The sequence below is a fragment of the Hippocampus guttulatus genome, chromosome 5 (genome assembly GCF_054856545.1).
Source record: "Hippocampus guttulatus isolate MCC_2025c chromosome 5, RoL_Hgut_1.0, whole genome shotgun sequence".
Taxonomy (NCBI): Eukaryota; Metazoa; Chordata; class Actinopteri; order Syngnathiformes; family Syngnathidae; genus Hippocampus; species Hippocampus guttulatus.
The window spans coordinates 5,256,814-5,278,896 of record NC_141265.1 but is presented as its reverse complement, the minus strand read 5'-3'; the positions used below and the strand labels follow the sequence as shown (position 1 = coordinate 5,278,896).

At 40.4% G+C, this 22,083-nt stretch overlaps 1 protein-coding gene across 6 annotated transcripts in view; it reads left to right on the top strand.

Moving 5' to 3' along the window:
• Window positions 1–22,083, top strand: part of fbrsl1 (fibrosin-like 1) — a 293,286-nt gene that overhangs the window by 48,783 nt on the left and 222,420 nt on the right. For all 6 annotated transcript variants that reach the window (XM_086112254.1, XM_086112255.1, XM_086112250.1 and 3 more), the window contains exon 2: window positions 19,287–19,508. In XM_086112254.1, the coding sequence (XP_085968380.1) occupies window positions 19,287–19,508 (222 nt within the window). The remainder of the gene's footprint in view (window positions 1–19,286; window positions 19,509–22,083) is intronic.

Below are 22,083 nucleotides of genomic sequence, written 5' to 3'. Positions count from 1 at the left end.
CACTCAGCTAAGTATAGTCAAAGTAAAATAAAGAATAATAGGAACAGGAGATTAAATATGTCATTTGTGCATTGTCAGTGGGCCAGCTGGTACACGCCCATTGACCCCTGTAGTCTCATCAGATTCATTAGATCGATTAATATCCACATACAAAAGAGGCCTGGATAAAAAATGGAATTGTATGGTTCAAATTGACATGTAAAAATCACATACCTGTACATTCTCTCCTCTTTCATCTGAAACTGCTTCAGAACAACAAAGCGTGTGACGGAAAAGTGGTTAGGACTGCACGACTGTCCGTGTTTTATGTTATATGTTGTGTTTATTATTTTACTTTATGTTAACTGTTTTGTGAAGCGCTTTGTTACAGCTGTCGCTGTTGTGAAAGCGCTATATAAATCTGCATGTATTGTATTACACATTGAGCCAAAAAATTTGAATTCACCTACAATATTAACATATCATTTGCCAAATGTGCCAAGAACATGATGCAATTGTGGATTTATTTATTTATTTATTTAAAGTTTTTTAAGGTACAGTATTATAATTTCTTTTGGTGCTTTGGTATTTGGCTTTCGGCATTGGTTTCCTCGTTTTTGGTTTTCAGTTTTGGCCAAGACTTTTCATTTGGTGTATTAAGTGACAGCAACTTCCGAGTAGGATTCTCGCTCCCTCTCTGTATGTGGCATTTGCATTTTATTCTCGTGCTTGTGTGCTTTGTCCCTCATTCCAAAAAGTCAGGTCAAGTCAAAGCCTGCACAGACTTAGAGTACTAACTAAACAGTACATGCTTTAGTGCCATCTGAGGACACCTTGAAGTTGTTGTTAGGATTAATGACTTGTACCATTTGTGTGAAATATGGGTGAGTCACAATGTATCACCTTGTGTTGACTATTATTATAATTTTTTTTTTTTTACAATATTTGTGAAAAACTATCATAGTTATTTGTAAGAAAATGTTTATATATTTATTCATTCCAATTTTTTATCCTATACTACAGTATTGTATAATAATTGTAAAAAATAAAGCTGACTACTTTATGGATTTCGCCGATGCCGGCCGGGTTCTTTATGGAACGTAAACGAGGGTTTACTCTATACATAATAGAATGTAACCCATCTTCAAGTCAGTCCGTGAGAGTGAGGATGCATAAGTGCAATGTATGCACAGTGTGTATGTGATCGTTTTTGTAAGCACATTTATATTTAATGCACTTTTCATCCAAAATCACCCTCAAAGTTCTTCACACTGTTAAAATCAACCCGGTTTTGACACACACACACACATACACACTGGTTAAAAATAATGACGTAATGACTTGTGGCACATGGCTGGGAACAGAAGATCCAGATGAGGAAACAGCACATCTAAGAGCCATCTACCCATGAAGCAGATCACAGACCATGACCACAGGACACAGACACAGAGCCCCTTAGGACCACCGAGGCAGGACCATGGCCATGGCCCATTACAGCTACCAGTGCATAGGGCCCCCTCTGAGGAAAAATTAAAAGATAATTCAATAATCTGAAAAATATATTTAAAACAATGAAACTAAAGAAAGCAAATGTTTGAAAACACTCATCACAGACCTGTGACTACAAAAAACAGCATGAAGATAATAATAAAAGAATGAAAATAAAATATACGTTACAGTAAGTCTATGGCCTGAAATGCAAGACGTAAACGTAGCATTAACATTTTTTTCTAGGTGATCAACAAGGATCTACCTACCGAAGATAAGAGTTGATTTTCCCTGTGCTTTCTTCTTGTGTGGCAAAAGCCAGCCAGGCTGTGCTCCAAATTCTGCAGAGGAAAGTACAGTACTTGATTTATTTCCAGCTGATCTCTATTGATTTGTTGACTTTCCAGTAGCCAGTCTTTGGACTGTCAATTTTATGGATATTTATAATGTAAGAAGCAGAGTTCCATGCATGGGTTTAATTTCTCTCACTGTGATCGGTGGTTTAGGTATGGAAGGTTGGGTTAAATTGCTTTCGTGGAAAAATGGGAATACAATGAGGTGCTACTTGGCTGAAAAATGGGGACAGAATTGTCTGGGCCAGGTTTATATGGTGGTTTGAAGGGTTGTGGACTTCTTAAAGTCCATGTACTGATATAAAATCTGGGGGATGCCTGTGCAATCCCCCAGAGCGCCAGTCAAGATGCAGTATGTGGTTCACCTCATTTTATGCTCTTTGAACTTGAATGATTGCACGCGCGCGTGTGTGTGTGTGTGTGTGTGTGTGTATTTAATAATGGTTGTAAAAAATGTACACAAAACCAGTTGAGCTGCAACTTGGGCTTGTTTTGGCTGTCTGTGACACACGGCAGCTTCACTGTGTCTATGTAAACGGTCAGTCCAACTATGACTCAGTGTGCTGATTTACTTCTCTGTACATGTTTTTGGAAATTTGTGTACCTTGTTTCAGACGAAAAACTATTACTTCTGAAGTCATTGATGTTTGATCAATCCTTTCATGCCAAACTTAATGCAGCCATTCTTTTATGGGCCTTGCTCAGTGCACTGGAACATAATCATGATGCAACAGAAAAAGGCGTTCCCAAAATTAGAAGCAAGGTATTTTCCAAAGTAGTTATGTATGGAAAATTCCATCCATCCATCTTCCCAGACATCTGGTTCTTCGTGATTGCTTATGTATACCTGCTTTTCTGTTGTTCGACACTTACTTCAACCGTTTTTCCTCACTTCTTTTTCTCCCCGTTTGTTACTGCACAAACTGTACCTTATTCTCTTTTTCCATTCTTCGATGCATTCTGATTCATCCAAATGATAATTTGTTTTTCTTCTGTCGATTGACTCAAATATTCCTTTGCACTTCCTACCTTGGAACTGCGGGGAAGACTCAGCTGTCAATTTCAGATTATAGCATCCTGTTGTTGAGGAGAGGAGGCGTTGTGTTTATCTGCAGTGACAGCTGGCTGCAGGCAGCAGGGGAAATAGATCTCTCACTGTGCCTGGTTTGTCCGTGATCTGGCATCTGATCACACTGGCTATAGTTGGTCTGACTCCTGCAAACCTTCACACTGCCATGCCTCTTTTGTCCCCATACTGCTCTTTCTTTCCCTCCTTGGATGTCAGCAGAACCTCTTGAAAGACCAAATGTGGCATGTATTGCTTGAAGTAGTATTTGTGTGTATGAATACCCATCCGTTTGCAATCGCAAATCGTATCACTGCCACATTCTCAATTTCGTGTGGACAGCATTGTTTGGATAGAAGTTTGACTTTGACATTCTGCTTTGACTAACACTTTTTAAATTGTAGCAGATGCTTAAACATTATGGGCTACTTACATCAACGCTCACAGTGATAGATTTGCTATAAAAATCAGTATGAGCGAGGGGGTGTTTGACAGACTAAATCTGCCTGCCCAAAAAAAAACATCAGCACTTAATCTCTGAGGAACCATCTGCAATGTAAATTCTCCATATATGGGTGAGAAGGTATTATACATTTCCATGAGCACTATTGGGGAAAATCAAAATTCATTCAATTGGTTAATTGTTATGTTTCATTGCACCCTAGTTCCCTCCGCCTCACAGAAAATAAATAAATAAATAACATCTAGATTTGAACCAGATAAAATAAAAGATCAAATAATGTACAGACAGATAATCTTTCAGTTTTTGGGTGAGAAATGAGCATGTCAACATGAACACAGCCTTGACACAGTCAACCAAGCCAATGCAAACGCAACTGAAGCAGTCCAAGGATACCAAAGTGCTGTCGTTTCTACATTGTGTACAAAATTTGCTATGCTGGGAAATATCACTGTCCATAAGTGTGGAAAGTTGTCATTGAGCAAGCGAATTTCTCAACACAGTTGTCTATAGAATTGTCCACAATGTATTTCAAGTAGAAGTATTCAGATTGAGGGTGAACTCAAGGTCGAGGAAAACCCCTTATTAATCAGTCAACGCTGGGCTGAGCAATATGAGTCGCATCAAATCCAGATGAGCAGTTGACCCAAATCTCCAGTGTGCCTCCAACATACAATGTAGTGTCCGTCCAAGTAGTTTTGATTAGCTGGTATGATTACCGTCACCCTGAAAGGAATTGGATTGAATACAATTTGGCCTCTATCTACTGCTGGTCTGCAGCTTCTGTTTATTGCAATGCTCGATATAAATGACAAAAAATTGAATGTGTTTTCCTTGTCATTTCTTTCCTCATAACAATTTAGATGATTATTTATCTGTTTTTTTTTTCAATCCAAGATGTTTGCTGTCGCTATGGCATCCAAAATAATTTTGTGTATGCGAGGCACAGTTTGCAATTTTCAAACAGTCCTCCTCACTGCTTCTCAGTTATGGCTTCACGGGGACTGCACATTGCTGTCTGTGCTGATTTTCTGTCTGTTCAGCAAGATGAATCACAGTTAGCCCCCTGCTCTTAATTTTCTCAGATGGGGGGCTCTTGTAATGAATTGCTGTTCCTGCAACATACCTGCTGCCCTCTTGTTCAGGGCTTCATCAACCCGCCACATGGTGATTTGCCACATGGTTCATTTTCTTCATGCGGTCCATTTTTCGGTGCTTTGTCGAAAGATAAGTTAATTTAGCTCAGTCCAATGGACCACAGTAAACACACACGATCCTCTTGGGGTTTTACAAGGTCCACAACAGAGGAAATGACTCTATTTGTAAACTCAAAGGTTTCTTTGCCTTTAGCTGATTCACTAAGCACTAGCCGTCTGCTCGCACTCTTGCTGCAGCGTTTGATGTGTGTCTCTACTTGTGCAGCATTGTGTTGACATTTGACCAGAGTGCCTCTGTAATCAGTTTTTCTCCTCTTGCTGCCTGCGAGCAGGAGCTGTATAAACATGTCTTTCCTCCACTGAAGGGGAATGGATCACTCCTCATTACGGGGAAGGCTCGGAGATGGGAGGCGCGCAGCTGTATGATCCCGAGTGGAAGCACACACACACATGCAGCATATGAAACACAGCAAGATGTAGCAAAGGTTTTTGCAGTAAATTGCTGCCAGCAAACATGCACTTTATGGTAACGATTTGGAATTCGTATTTCACTCTAGATTGATTACGATAAAAGCAAGCAGATGTGCCACAGTACATTAAAGGCTATAATCTGACATCAGAGACATTATTCAGAACTACTGGCTTTCTGAGACAGGGAGACTGTTGCATGAATTGCACACCTATTCAGTTTTTATATGCTCTGGCTCAAGAATGCTACAAGATGCCACCATAGTCCTAGCTAATAGTAAAGATGTAATTGGTGTCAAGGAATTATATTCGAGTGGTACATCTTGATGGAAAGACTAACATCTTTGTCTGTTGGCTGTGAACCAAGCTTAGTCTGGGTTCGTGGAAGTTACAGAGAGTGCCCGTGCACACACATTTCTGGTGCATTTTTTATTTTTTTCATCAAATCGTCTATAAGGCAAGCGCCTTATTGTTATGAGGTTTTTTTTTAGAGCAGTGAGAGCATCAACTTAATGAGTCAAATTAAGAAAACCTCATTAATCATAAAGTCTATATAAATGTGAATTTGGTACATTGGTTTAACTGTCCATGTGGGCATGCTGTCCTGTAGGTGTTTGAAATGTTTATTAATTCATCAAGCTTTGTATATGCAAATGAGAAGAATGTGCTGCCGTGTACACGTGCCTTGCCAGCTGCTCATTTAATATAGATGAGGATGAAAATGCGGCGCATGATGCAGTGTAAGTAGGTGACTACTTCATGTAAATGATGCTTTTCTCGCGGTGAATTATAAATTACTTTATTCGGTAACATTAAGGAAACAAATTGTTAAAATTCCCATGTCAATTAATTTTTCGGTTACATTGCTGATGCTTTGTGACATTTTTACCAAGTCATTTTCCTGGTATTGCAGGTCATATGAGCATTTGTGATTTACGAAGACTAGAGTATTTTTCAAAGATCCCAAATAGCGGGCGCAAAATTGCATGTTCACTCTCTGTGACAAATTGCCCGTGCTGCTGGCAAATAGACGTAAATGTGGGGTAAAGCGCCATATTTTAAAGTGGGTTTTGTGCCTCAGATAGCGTTGATGGGTTTTCTCCTGAAAACATCTGGGAGAGCGCCAGGAGTACAAAATGAAGTGATGGAATTGAATGACAAACATTTTCATGAGATCAAAGCTTGAAATCAACTTTTTTTTTCTTTGAAGGCCAGTTTTGATAATTGATTACTTCATTTGAGGAGCAACTTTGTAATTTTTAGGAACAATTTTACAGGGTGAACGAGGCTTTCATTTAACATTAAAAATAAAATATGAATAACAACTCAACAATGCGTTTCCTTTTTTTACATAATGAACTTTAATGATTCCTTAAATTCACATTGCGTATAGCTATAGATCGCATTATTTTGTCTAGGAACATTTTCCGTGGGGCAATTACAAAGACAAATATCAGTTTCAGTTCAAACTTTTTATTTCTGAATGGGTTGTTTGCAGACCTGTGCCCACGGGCAGGCCACAGAAAGCAGTGCCCGCCCACCAAGTTGTTTGTCGGCATTATAGCTGGTCACATTTGCTGGAGGGCTGAATGATTTATCGTTATCATAGCTATGCATAAATAAGCACATTCAAGAAACGAATATCTCAGATCAATAATATACTTAGTTTTTCCTGCTTGAAGCTAGATTAGCTCATTTTATTTTTATTTTGTGGTAGGGGTGGGTCGCTCGATGGGTTGGAAAAGTTACAAAATATAGCTACCGGTAAGTTGGCAACACTGCAAACATCAAGTCGTGGCTCTTGCTTGCTACCGAGCTCGTACTAGAATCCACATGAAGGGACATGAAATAAAAGCACATTTTAAAATGAAAAGCACTGCATATTTTAACTTTTACTTTGACTTTATGGTAACAGCGAGGGCCCGTACGGGCCTGTTGGCGGGCTGACTGTGGCCCCCGGGCTGTAGTTTGTCAAGGTTTTGCCTTAGATTGTTCAGAAGCTCCAAAATTTAATTACAGAATAGATTAAATGTCCTAATAGCTTTGGGGGATCGTTTAAAAAAACAGAAAGGTTCTCCCCACTTTGCGCGCTCGATTGCCCCTGCCTTTCAGACATGCTACTTAAGAATACAAAATAAGACACCACAAGCCTGACTTCCCCCATTATTAGATCGGCTTCCCTATCTGTGTGCGCAATCAATCCAATCCAATCCATTTTAATGTACAGTACACAGGAAGAGGGCTTTGTGAATAACATCGTTGACCAAAGTTTTTGACAGGATAGCATAAATAAAGAACATCATATTTAAATAGATTAGATGCTAGGGATGTAAGACTGATATGTAAGCGATATAAAGCAGAGGTAAAAAAAAACTTTACATAAGGAGAAAACAATACAATAGAAAGCAATTGAAAACAATCAACATCTCAACATGTGGAAAAGGCAGAGAAAAAAAGTGAAAAAAATGAGTCAGCATGCATCAGTTCAAATTTGCACCCATTTTTGCACACAGAGACCTTAAGTGAATCAGGCTCTTAGTCTCTGCCTCTCTTCTCCAGTAATTATTTACATCCCTCTGGAATGACTTGTCAGTTGGCCGTACGTATTTCTAGCCTTGACTGCTGGTAGATCTCTTTCCTCTTGACACCCTTCGCATCTCTCTCTCTATCTTCCGCCTGGTGAAATGGCTTCTGTCCAAGGCCTTTGGCAATACCTTTTTCTTTTTTTTTCCCTCTCTCTCGTTCACTTTCTCATTTCCCATCTGCTACTGTACCTGTTAAACACAGGATTAGAGTGCACTCGGCAGGGTGCAATTATACTGCAGGCATTGTTACATCCAGAATTGAACACAGCACTCTGCTTGCTCACTTGTCTTTTGCTACCTGGAGGTCATTTTATTGCTATCAGCCTCTGGTTGACGAGTTTCCAGAGTAATTGTTTTAATGTTGGACCTCGACTTCTTCAAAAACACTGTGGTCAAGGATCATCACAAGCCAGATGACATTTCAGTTGATGTCAAGTGTATTCTTCCTGCTGTTTTTGTTTTGTGAACACGGAATAAATATAACAGCCACTGTTAGCCAACTATTTAAATCATTTAAGAGATTTTAAAGAGTCTCAATTTGTAACCTGCCCACTGGAAATAGTGGCACTAAAAGTGGTACTAAAAACTGCTCTGGACCCATAATTTCTTGTCAAATACACAAAACAACTTTAAAGATCAAGGTTCTTAGTAGGTCAGCACTACAGTCAAAGCTCGGTTTTCGAACGTCTCTGTTATCGACCAAATCGGATTTAAACCAGAAATTCGAGATTTTTACGCCTCTGATTACGAATGAAAAACGGTTTTCGACCAAATTGAGCAAACTCGAATACGCCACTCATACCTGTCAACTTTTCGGAGCGCCAACCTGTATAAACTACCAAAAAAATCCTTATAAAGAGCAAAAAATCCTTATAACATACCAAAGCATTTTATATGTCAAAATAACGGCAGAAAAACCCCCCACAAAATTTTCAATGATATTTATTGTAGATCTCCATAATACAATGTCTGGTTAATGTCTAATCATCATTCTACTTAGTGGCATTACTGTGTTCAGAGTTGTATTCCTGCGTTACTTTTTTCACCATCTCCAAATCATTTGGAGGTGGTGAAAAAAAAAACCGGAAATTTTCAGAATCCGTATGATTTGTGCGATACGGCCATATACGTAAGATTCACCACAAAATCCGTATTAACTATGGCTAAACCGTATGAGTTGACAGGTATGGCCACTCGACTCCTCTAGGCTTCCTTACATGAGGAAGTGACGCTTCCTCATGTAACGTTCATTGTGAGCAGACGTGTTTGTTGCGATTTAGGCAAATGTGACTTTTTCCCTTTTGCCCCTAATCATGGGCTAATGAAATAGTTTCGGATTTCGAACAAATCGCTTTTCGAACGGCCTTCTGGAACGGATTATGGTCGAAAACTGAGGTATGACTGTAGTTGGAATAAAAAATATAATTTAATTTCTTTATGACATTGAAACATTAAATACTTTCCAACGTAGAAAATATGACTGATGAGACCAAGAACCTCTTAAGTGATGGCAAGGCCAATATTTGGCAAAAGAAAGGATCTGCTTGTGATGCAAAACACACAAGCTCGGCTGTGAAGCACAGTGGGGGGTAACATCATGGCTTATCCACACATAAAACCTGTGAGGAATGACGTACTAAAGAATGCTGTGATATTTATGGAGCGAAGTACTGAAGCAGTAACCGTTTCTAGTGTAACGTTAAAAAAACAACAGAAACAAATATTTGGACAAACGCCAGGGCAGGTTACTTTGGATGTTCCACAGACTAGTGCTGCAATCATTATAGAGATTATTTCAGTCGAGGTGATGATGAGCTACTTGTTTCATTTTTTTTTTCTGTCCCTGTCATTTCCTCAGACAAGACAAAAACAGAAGATGTGTTAAGGAAAGAAGTTCTCTGCTCTGGCTGCAGTAATGTGTAGATGTAGACAGACAGGACCATTTCCACTACTCTTGCCTGTCACTTGTCTGTGGCTGAGATTCCTCAGCTCTGTCAGTCTGTGTGAATTAAGACCTTCTTACCGAGGTTCAGCTCACAGCATGACACATTGAGAAATTCGGCCAGAAATCAGAACACTTCTGTCATCCTTTGTACGCGTGGAGAAGGGATCTTTTATTTATTTTTTCATATGGGTTGCTGTGAAAAGAAATTACAAGATTACAAGTAGAATGCCTGTCAACTTTGATAGAAAGCTAAATACTGCAAAAAAAAAACTGCACAGTTATAATAATTCTACTCTTCATGAGATGTTTCTTCATAAGAATTTCTGTCATCTCATTTAATTGGCAACATTTAATAGTCAGTTTAGAAATATGTGATGGCTGATTGTTTTTATTGGAATGTATGTTAGTCTTCATCAGTAGAGAGAACTGTTGCCAAGGCAACACTTCCTCTCTCAGGAGAGCATGTGTGTGTGTGTGTGTGTAAACCCGTGGAAATGACACCCAACTATATTTTGGGCTGCAGTGTGTGGGCCGAGCAGCAAGCAGGGGGCCTCTCATGACAGTCGAGGGCAGGTTCACAGGACGCATTGGTCACATTTTCTTTCCGCTCACGGCAATCTGTGACTAGCAGTGTCTGCATGAAGGGCCTTGTTCACAATGCAGGCAAATCAATTTAAAAAAAATCAAATCAGATCTTGAAATTCTTCTTCTCTACCTTTCTGCACTGTCATTGGCAAGTGACCAGATCAGTTTGTGACCAGAGCGCTGTACTGACTGTTACCGGAAATTGGTTATGTTACATGAATTTAAATTTTTTTTCGTGATGTGTATTTCATATGCCTATCAACGCAGTTTGCGTCGATAGGCTGCACTATTGACGTGTTCAATGCGTTGCGATTGGGGGCAAGCCCATTCGCTTGAGTTGGTAAATCTGAACACACATTGCATCGCTACAGTGAACGCAGTCTTATGCGCACACACACACACACACACACACACACACACACACACACACACACACACACACACACACACACACACACACACACACACGCACTCAGTGCTCTGAGCCATGATCTGTCTTGTGTTTGTGTGTGTGTGAGTGCATGCATGTGTGTTGTCCGATTATCCGATTTAAAATAAGATAATAGTTATAGTTGGCAAATGCAAAAAAAAAAGTGACATGATTTCATGTAATGTGATTTGAAATTGGCAATACCGTATTTTCCGCACTAAAAGGTTCACCTAAAAGCCTTCCGTTTTCTGAAAAGCTCACAGGGCGCCTTAAAATCCGATGCGCCTTGTGTATGGTTATTACGGTAATATGTCAACCCCAAAATGGCTTAAGGCGATCGGGTTACGCAGTTGAACACGTAACTTGAGCACCAGCAAGAGAGTTCAATGTTAACGAGTCAATGTTACAAATTGCTGTTGGTTAAGTGAACTGTGTCGCTGCTTTATGAATTTTTTTTACTGACATCTGATCGTTCTGTAGCAACGCCACTCAAGAGCTAAGCTTAGCTGTTTTCGTTTGTTCAAAGCTTCTTTGATCTGTGACGTGGTTGCGTCGGCGCTGATTGGTTGAAGCACGTGCGTACGTGCTCGCGCTGATGCGTGCACAGCAGAGAGCAGCGGACTATGCACTGCTGAGGCACACTTCACTCGAGTGGCGTTGCTACAGTTCTGTTGGTATTTCCTTAAGCGTAGCTCCATCTAGTGGATGTATTGTAGATTGCGTCTTATAGTGCGGTGTGTCCAATATATGAAAAAAATTACAAAATAAGCCATTCATTGAAGTTGTGCCTCATCATCCAGTGCGCCTTTTAGTGTGGAAAATACGGTAATCAAACATTTTCTTTTGAGATACCCATTGAGGTCGTGAACGTTTGCGAGTGTTTGGGAAAGTAGCAAATTTGAAACTGTCGGCGAACTTCTAAAGTTATTTGAACGCTTGCCACCTTGAATGAACCTTGACGTGGGCTCTCATTTTGCTACCTTCACCAACACTAGCAAGCGTTGGCCCCTCAGTGGAATAGGAACTTAACATTTGTGTCTCGCTTAAAATAAGTGCACTGTCAACATTTTAAAATAGAGTTTACTTATTATGCACAAATACTGAGTTTGTATGTTTCAAAACCACTTGTGGGATGGCTCTTACGCCATTGGGTGGAGTGGGGGGTATGTGAGGGCATCTCCTAATGTATTTACTTAGGCCTACTTCTTGTGTGCATTCTGCATGATCATTTTCAAATTATTTATATTTTAGAGAGAATTGATATCTTTCTTAAAGGGGGTTAATTTTCCCCACTCTCCCCTCCATGGCTCGCTATAATATACACTTCCTAAGCCCTCCATAGCTTCCTTTCATGTTTTTAGTTCTCTTTTAGAATATATTTAACTCTGGGTGGGTTGTTCAGATGAAGAGAGAATTTGTGGATAAATTGAAAGAATGTATTCTCTGAGTCAGACTGAATCATTCCTTGTCAGAGATGTCAAATCCAGGTCTAGAAAGTAAATACTTTGCCACAGTTTGGCTTGAGCCACAGGTGCTTCTGCTCAAAAGTTTGTTTACCTGCCGTTAAAGCACTTGTGGCAAAAGCCCGACAGTGGCAGGGTTTTTACTTGCTGCACTTGAATTTAACACCTCTGGCTTTCCTTCAGCGCTGATTCTTTTACCATCCAAATCTGAAAATGATTCCATGTGATTCAATTTACACATTATATGCACTGCTAAAAAAAAGACAAAAACAAAAAACAGGGCAACAACAAAGCTGCCCAAACAGTCAGAAGTAAACCAAAACTAGGTGAGACAAGAAGCTCACTGACCTCTGTTACCTGCTTTAGTAAAGCAACAAAGTGTCCGGCTAGGATTAATCCCGGACTTTCTTGCTTCTTTCCCCTGCTCTCCCATAATGCATTGCATATCACTACATTATTGAGAAAATGAGCATCCACTCACAGGGGACCTTCAGCTGTTAAGTCAAATGAACAGGAAAATACAATGCATTGATTAACAAAAGGTGAAATGGACGCGCTTCATTATGCAACATTGATCACAGTAGAAATTTGTGCCTTCTCTTGTTCACAGGCTGATAAGCTTTTTGACACAAAACGTGGTCTCTTTTCTCTCGCCGGTGCAACCCAATGATTACGCTCTTTGAGTGATAAAGGGGAGGAGGGGTAATGAATGTCTTAATCAAGGGGTTGTTAGAAGTACCTGACAGCAACATCCGGTGGTAGGAGTATGCTTTTGCTGTCAGCGTGCTGGCGTGCTTGCCTGGGACTGCATGATAAAATCAATCCTGTCTAAGTCATGACAAGTCCCCGAGCTGCCATAATGTTTACACAATCAGTGTGACAAGCGAGCAATAAATCTATGTACAGTACTTGCTCCTCAGACATCTTAAAAGTCTGTCGGCAGTGATGGAATACTAAAGTCGGTTGCATTTTCTTTGGTATTAAATTGCCCAAAACTTTGGCGTGCTGAAGTGCATCCCTTGAGTCACCGCTGCTGTGTTTGCCTCTGTGTTGTGTCACAGTGGGGATTTCTCTGGAAAAACAAAAAACCCTCTCGTGACTAGAAACAACATGCGCTTTGAATTTTATTTGAGTGACACAAGGATGCTTTGCTGTTCTAGTGCCACTAGCAACACATTTTCTATTTTCTGTTGTCACTTAATACCATCCATCTATCCATCCATTTTCCGATCCGCTTGTCCTCACAAAGGCCGCGGGGGTGCTGGAGCCTATCCCAAGCCGTCTTTGGGCAGTAGGCGGGGGACACCCTGAACCGGTTGCCAACCAATCGCAGGGCGCACAGAGACAAACAACCATCCACACTCACACTCACACCTAGGGACAATTTAGAGTCTTCCATGAACCTGCCATGCATGTTTTTGGAACGTGGGGGGAAACCAGAGTACCCAGAGAAAACCCACACAGGCCCGGGGAGAACATGCAAACTCCACACAGGGATGCCGGAGCTGGAATTGAACCAAGTACCTCTGCACTGTGAGGGTGACGCGCAAACCACTGGACCACCGGGCCGCCTCACTTAATAGTTTCAATAGTTTATTTTCATTGCAGATCGAATGCAATCATTTTGTTGACTCTATGCAAAATGGGCAGGGTGAGGATTTTTCAAAGTTCCCTTCAGTTCAAGTTATAAAAATATAGCAACATAAAAAAAATAAAATTAACTACTACTACTATTACTCCTCCTTATAATAAATGTTATTTGTACAGGGCTTTTCATGACACTCAGACACTTTACAAGAATCAGACTACTGCAGAGTCAAAAGAAAATTCACCTAAGTTCTCAGAGTTATACACGACTTCTAAAAGTGAACATTAAAGAAAAACATCATGATATAGCACGGACACAGCAGAAGCAAGGCTGATGACCATAATCACAGATTGAAAGCAGTTGTAAAAAAAGGTGGGTTTTGAGGTGTGAGTTTGAATGAGGGTACAGTCACGGATGTGTATTAGAAGAGATTTCCAGCGGGTATGGAGAAGGCTCTGTCACCCCAAGTGTGTGTGTGTGTGTGTGTGTGTGTGTGTGTGTGTGTGTGTGTGTGTGTGTGTGTGTGTGTGTGTGTGTGTGTGTGTGTGTGTGTGCGTGCGCGCGTGTGTGTGCGTAATCTGAATGTGAATGGTTGTCTTTCTCTATGAGTCAGTCCTGTGATTGACTGGTCCAAGGTGTACCTTGCCAGCTGGAATAGATTCTGACTCCCCTGTCACCCTGAAGAATATCAGCATGAATAGATGGTGCTGGTGGCATGCACTTCCTCCTGTTTATTTAATAATAGCTCTCGTCTACCACAATCTGGCACGCTTTCTTCCATATAGAGTACAATTATGTTCAGTCTGAACATATCAGACAGGAACTGACTCACGGTGCTATTTTTCTATTATAGCTTCTCTATGGTCTTATGTGAGAGTTCCAAGTGCACTGGAGTGTGCTGTATGGGGTGAGTGACATGAATAATTTGTATTTAAGCATATAGATGAGGTAAATCAGGATCCTTTAGCACATCCCCAATTATAATTAATATAGGTATGTACTGTACGTCAATCTTTCTTTAGAAACACAGGAATTGCTTTTAAAGCTTCATTATTTGGCTCCCTTACCTTTCTGAATGAATAATGTTGGCCATTACACACTGAGCCACTGAGGTTTGCAAGTTGTTTCTGTTTTGTGCTCTACTCAATTTGCAGAGGACTCGGTAAGAGCAAAATTACATTCAAGGCGTTCAGAGCGATTTTTGAACTGTGGGTCAGACATTTGAGAAGGGATGTTAACCATATGCATAAGATCACTTGTGACAGCATATTAAATATTTGTTCAGAACTAGTTTATTGGTGGATGATCTCCATGGGGTAAATATTGTTAAGAGGCACATAAGGCCATGTTTCCATCGAGCAATTCAGTTCACTTTTCAAGGGAGCAGAAGTATTGGACTGCACATTATTATTTTAACATAAAGTACTTAATATTTGCTGATATAACACTTACTTAGCCCGAGTACACCCATTAGGACAATCGGGCTGTTTTTGTCCCAATTTTGACCCTTCCCTACCAAAGACGTCAAACGCCAGACAATCTTATGTCTTTATAAGACTTATACAATGATCCTTACGTGTGAGGTGTGGATTTGTCTCAAAAGTAGGGTCCACAACCAGTTGGGGCCAACAATCTAATGAACATGTTCAATATTTATGACAAAAATCTTCTTGTGTTGGGGGGGTGGGAGTTCTCCTGACTGAATCCGCCTGACCTAGTTGACTCAGCAATCTGTGACGTGACAGAATGTAGCCAATCAAAGGGTAATATCCTACCCGATGTTCACTCATCCATTTTCTAAACCGCTAATCCTCCCTCACGGAGGTTCTGCGATAGTTGGAGGCTATTCCAGCTGTTTTCTGGTGGTCGGTACAGAGCACCCAAGGTCAGATGGAAGGGGCAAAACAACTTTGTGTTTCCTCTGAGTGATTGCGATATGACACAATTTTTTTTGCAAATTGAGAATTTTTTAAAAAAATGCATGTATATGTAATTCCGGTTCATCCTCCAGGTAAACAAAAGCAACAAAGTTTGAGCGTTCTCTTTTCATGCCCATAATGTCCACATTTCTTGACTGCAATCATCGTTCCAAGTCCTCCGAGTATACTCTTTCTATCTCCAACTAACTGCTCAGAGTCGAGGCGCTTCTCCTCCACATCGAGAGGAGCCAGATGAGGTGGCTTGGGCATCTGATTAGGATGCCTCATGGACGCCTCCCTGGTGACGCGTTCTGGGCCCCGGGGACGACCCAGGACATGCCGGAGAGACTATGTCTCCCAGCTGGCCTGAGAACGCCTTGAGATCCCCCGGGAAGAGCTGGAAAAAGTTGCTGTGGAGAGGGAAGTCTGGGCTTCTTTGCTAAGCTGTTGCCCCCGCGACCCCACCCCAGATAAGCGGTCGAAAAAGGATTGATGGATGGATGGATGGATGGCAGAAGAAAAACTTGAACATAGTTTATTAGCCAACGTTCCGTCGTGTTCGTCCGCTGTCGGTGTGCAGAGCATGAAGCGCTCACAATTTATGAATGCAGCCTGCGGCTCGGCATTTATTCTTCATTTTGCAGTTAAATTAGTTCAATTTATTAAGTGTAGCAAGTGTTTAGGAGGTTGGGAAGGGAACCGTCTGTGGGGGTTAGTCACGGCTTAATGGAGGCGGATATCCACCTGCAAAATCAAACAAATAAATAAATGTATAAAACGTGTACTTCCACTTGGTGGAAATTCACCTGTTGGAACATATTACCTGTGAAAAGTGAGGATACAATGCAAGGCACGATTTTTTTTTTTCTCATTTTGCAAATCAATTGCTTCATTTTGGGAGCAACTTTCTTGTATTTTGCAGCAATTCAAACGCAAGTCAAACTCAAAAGTCAGGACACGATTGTGAAGAAAAAAAATAACATTACTGAAGCTATAAATATTTAAAAAACTGACAATGAAAACATCCCACAAAACCTGTATTCAAACAACAATTATAAGGTCATGCTTGTTGGAAATGGGGCAATCCTGTTTTGTATGTCAAGGTGCCACAGCGTGACACACACAGTCGACATTATAGTAGATAGGCCTGCATAATCAAATGAAATTGCTCTATCAAAACATCTGCCTTTCGAGAGATCATAATTCTTTGATAAATATCTAGTTTTGGAATTAAGTCTGAATGATTTATTGTTTCTGTCATGGCAGTGGCCGTCCAAAACTGTCAGCGGTAAGGAGATAATTTTGGGCGTATGTTAAATGGATGAAACCATAGAAAGACTAAAACATAATTTAATAGATAATAAGATAATTTAATCGATGAGACAGTGCCAAGTCGCAATACCCGCTGGCGCGTATCCGTTTGTGAACCAGATAGATGTTATGTCATAAACATGTATAATTGTGCTTTTCCTACACCAAGGGGTCGGGAACCTTTTTGACTAAGAGAGCCATATAACCGAAATATTTGAAAATGTACTACAGTGAGAGCCATATATATATATATATATATATATATATATATATATATATATATATATATATATATACCTGTATATATACAGTATATACTGCATATATATAAAACTGTATTTTAAAAGTGAATTCAACAAAATGTCAGTTGAATAAGCCTCTGAATGTATTCTTTTAAATAATTTTGTAATAATACTTGCCATTAATGTGAATGGTTTTCCATTCCTCACGATGGCTAAAAATCCAGCAAAATGAGCGGAATTAGAGTCAGTTCGCCGGGTCCATTCGCAGAGTTGCTGCTGGCTAGCTTGCACCCTGCTCATTTGCTTGCATGCTTCCTTTCTGCTCTCTCGCAGGGCGTTTTGATGCGAACGTAGCATGGCTCGTGTCAAAGTGCCGCTTTACATTTGACCGTTTTATAAATTTTATTTTATCTGCGAGCCAGATGCAATCATCAAAAGAGCCACATATGGCTCGCGAGCCATAGGTTCCCGACCCCTGTCCTACACATTTGTGTGATGTGTGATGTTACTGGCTGAAGATCAGTAAACTTCAAGTTTTATCCATGAATGTTTTATTTCTTTCGCGATCCCTATGATAAATGGAGAGATTAAATAGTCCACGTTTACATGTCATGTTTGTATTAAAGTACAAATCTGCACTCTAGTTTATGTGAGTTCTCCACCACACGTGTGGCACAATTACAGTATGTTGTCGTGGTGAAGGCTGATCAGACTTTGTATTTAGGATGTTTATAGCTGGAATTGTAGTAGATACACTGTCTTTCAGATTAATGAATGCTTCATTTGTCTTTTTCTTAGTATCCCATAATGTGTTGTAGATCTGCTGTATTGTTTATTGTATAAAAGTTAATTGCTTACCTTATTTGTTGAAAAATACAATAGAAGAGGACCTTGAAAAAATAATCGCAATTTAGGTGGGGGGTGGGAGGGAGGTGGTTGTCGCAATTAGATTATTTTCCAAAATTGTTCAGCCCCGGTTGGAATTGCAATATATACAGTATATATATAATAAGATAAGAAAGATAAGAAAACCTTTATTAGTCTCGCAATGGAGAAATTCCCAATTCACAGGAGCAAAGTTATGAAAGGAAGAAGTAGAACAACAAAATATAGGAGCTGCTGGAAAGGCAGCCACTCACGCGGCGCCATTTTGAAGTCAAAATAACAAAAATAACACAACACAACACATAGGACACAGACAGTCGTGCAATCTTCACCACTTTTCTGCATACACTTTGTTGTCTGAAGCAGAATATCTGTCTGAATATCGTATGTATTACTGTCGTCACATCAGTAGTGATAGTTATCCTATTTGGCAAAATAAGTTTGGCAACCTCTCAGTATGATACATTGCGGTTTTACACCATGGAAAAAAACACAACAATGACAGCTTGACACATCACAGATGAAGCTCTTAGACCGATCGGTACATTCAGGGTATGAATTTGAGGGAATGAGTGAGGGAAAACTATTGTGTAAGACACCCGACTGTTGCAAATAGTGTTTGACTTCCAATAAACAAACAGCAGTTCCGAGCAGGCCATGACTGAAGCGTGAAAGGAATGATTAGTTAGGGGAAATGGCTTGGTCACGGTGCAAGTGTAGAGCTAGTGTATTTTCAGCAGCGTGTGGAAAAGCAGGCGTCCAGTTCATATCATAAGCTCATTATATCGCAGCCATAAAGTGATTATGGCTCCACTAAAGCATTGTTCTGCTGTTGACAAGATTAACTGTGACTTTAGCGAGACACGATTATGGTTCCACGCCGCGCAAGCGTTTGCTTGCTTTTTTGAAGCCAATTCTTTGTTGAAGCGTTTTTTGAGTTGTCAACTCTCTGATTGCTCTTTGTGTTGTCTTTGTCCAAGGTTTCCAAAAAGTGTGTTTTCTTGCACAGTGAAGAACCCTGATCTACTGATTGGAATTATTCCTGTTCGTGTATCAGTCTGACGCACTGTCTTCATATAATTGCTGAATAACTTATTTGTCTCAACTCATCGCAAATGGTTATGTTGGAACACATTTTTTTGTGACAAATGTGCAATGTCATGCTATCAAATAAAATATTTCATTCAAACATTGACAACAAGATAATGACAACACTACTCATCGGAACACAGATCTCTGTCAAGTTTAAACCATCCGAAGCATGTCTATCTGCGTGAATGGTTGATTGATGAAAATGTATGACCGACCGCATGGCATTGTTATTGTATCCGGATTAAGAAGGTGCTCTCTGTCTTTTTGCAGAAGAAAACGGGGCTTCTGAAAACACAGGAGAAGGAGCGGTGGAAGGAGAAAAGGGTCGTGAAACGGCCAAAAACGGAAGCCGAGGAGGTGGAAGAGGAAGAGGAGAATGTTCAGCCTATTGTCGATCCACTGGAGAATGGATTCTTTCATCATGCACAGCGAGAGCAAGAGAGGATGAACGAGAGACTGCTCAAAAAAACATACTCCAAGAAGAACAAAATGGTCAGTGTCGTCTTCTTGGGCTCTTTAAGTGAGCAGTTGCATTGGCTTGGCGGTTCTGCAGTACATTAGTGGCAACGGAGAATGTATTTTTCATCTGAAGTGAGAACCAACCACCCTCTGGCTTCCAATTGAGTTAATGTTACCAGTAAGTCTCGTCAGCTAATGCCCCTCTCCCACAATTCCTTTTGGGGCCAGCCTTTCCCAAATTTAGAGTGACTTTTAATTGAGGGTCACTGATTGTCAGAATAATATGCTGTAGGCTTTGTTTTATTCTGACTATCAAGTCAGCATACATTTTCTTGGCAAGTCTTGTCACGAGTGAGTGTTCTTCTTGTGCTTCACTACTTTTCTGTAAAATCGGAGGCGCTCGTACTGTGACGTCGCTGATATATGAGGCAGTCACCTTCATTAGCCCCAACATCAGACTGACCAGACATGAGATACATGTTTTCATATTTCTAGTTTGGATGGGTTTGGCTTTGCGATTGGCACACTTAAATTGATTTTGCGAGTGGACTTATTAGGCTGATCTGAACGCACACCTGTGTGCACATTTTTAGTCACCAAAAGTTAACCCAAAGTTAACTGAGTAACTCACATGACTCCGATTGCTTGGTATATGAGCACTGCAATGCTTCCCATATGTAATTAGTTCTAGACTCTTTATAATGAAACACCACTTTCTGAATGTAATCCATATTATTTCACAGGCCCTGCAACTGTAGCGAACATGCCGCTCCCCTTATTTCTGACAACATTGAAGTCAGAATGATAAACATGGTGCCGTTGTCCTCTACTCCGTATTTGTCACTGGCTGATGTGGTTATATTTATCATATACTGTATAGGTGTTGAAATCTGACCGGACATGATTGTGCAATTGCCACAGAATAATCTAAGGCGCATCTTGTACTTTTCAATGTATATTCTACCCTATGGCCCTATCAAGGAGTTTGAGGATGTGGACCTTTTAAGACCACACTCTTGGGTTTGTAAGATCATGTTAGTTTTACAAATGCATCTTGTTGGCAGATCCATTTAACAGATAAAACAAGGTGACTGATAATCTACTTATTTCATCTCCCCCCCCCCCCCCCCCCCCCGCCCAAAATAAGTATTCATAGGAGAATTGAGAAAGAATTCTGTCTTTCATCAAAATTGAAAATTGGAAACATAAGAATCATATCAATTCCTATCCAGAGTCACAGGTGAATCTCATCCAGGCGAGGGAAAATGTTTATCGATTTTCAAGTACGTCAGAGAGAGGCTTGGAGCCGTGCTTTGTCTGGTACTGCACGAGGACCTGCTACCCCTGCGTGACCCTGCCAGGGGCATAAAAACCCCAGACAACTTAGCTCCTTCGTCATCTATTAACATGTGCGGAATGTGGCACATGCTTCTGACTGCATTTCTGTCTTTTTTTTCTGCCAGTATTATTTACTAATAAAGTATTGCAAGTTTTTTTTAATCAATTCAGCATATGCATGGCAATCCATCTAAGAATGGATTGTTCCTGCCACCACTACTGACTGCTGAAGTGTGTTTGTTTATGCAGAAAGGGCCCGCCACTCTTCCTGTGAGATAGTCTGTCAATGTGTTAACAACTTGTTTAAATGGACGGATATTTTCAAGTTCCTGTCTGAGAGGCCATTATCCACCATGGTGCAATTGAAGAGGTGGGGGAATGTAGCAGAAAAAGCCAACAAAATAATGAGCGTTATGTAGCTTCTGGGCCTCTTCCTCAGATAAAAATATCTCATACATTTCCTGGGGAAGTTAACACGACTGCAAATTAGTTTGGCTGTCATATTTAATTTGTAGTAAACAATTATATTTCTAGCTGACAGAATTCTGGAAGTTGAAATAGTCCACAATGACAAAATCACATCTACAGCTGTTGCCAAAAATATATTTAACATGTATGTCGGATATGTATTTAAGGAATACAAAACAAGTGTCTTTTAAATTGCTTTAAAAAATGCAGCTCTTATTCTTCTCGTAGCTACATTGTTTTGTGTCACAGTAATGGTTTCCAAAGCAGTGCAAAAGCTACGGGTGTAATGTCACATTGATCTATCTTCCTTGACTGACATGGGAACCTCAGCATTGCCTTAAAACACATTCAGTATATACAGTACATTTTTTAGATGTGCAGGTTTTTGGAATCTCTGTAGTACTTACTAGATGTCTAAAAAAATCTTTCCACCTGCCTGATATTTTGTTGTGTGCACACTTTTATTTTACGCCGGCCTCGCAGTAAAGAGGTGCAGGGTTTGATTTCAGCTCCGGACTTCCTGTGTGGCGTTTGCATGTTCTCCCCGTGCCTGCGTGGGTTTTCTCTGGGTATTCCGGTTTCCTCCCACAATCCAAAAACATGCATGGTAGGTTAATGGAACACTCTAGGCGTGCTTGTGAGTGTGAATGGTTTTTCGTCTGTGGATGCCCTGCAATTGGCTGGCTACCAGTTTAGGGTGTCGCCCGCCTACTGCCCGAAGACAGCTGGGATAGCCTCCAGTACGCCCGCCTTGTGAGGATAAGCGAATTAGAAAATGGTTGGATGTTGCTGATGTTTTTTT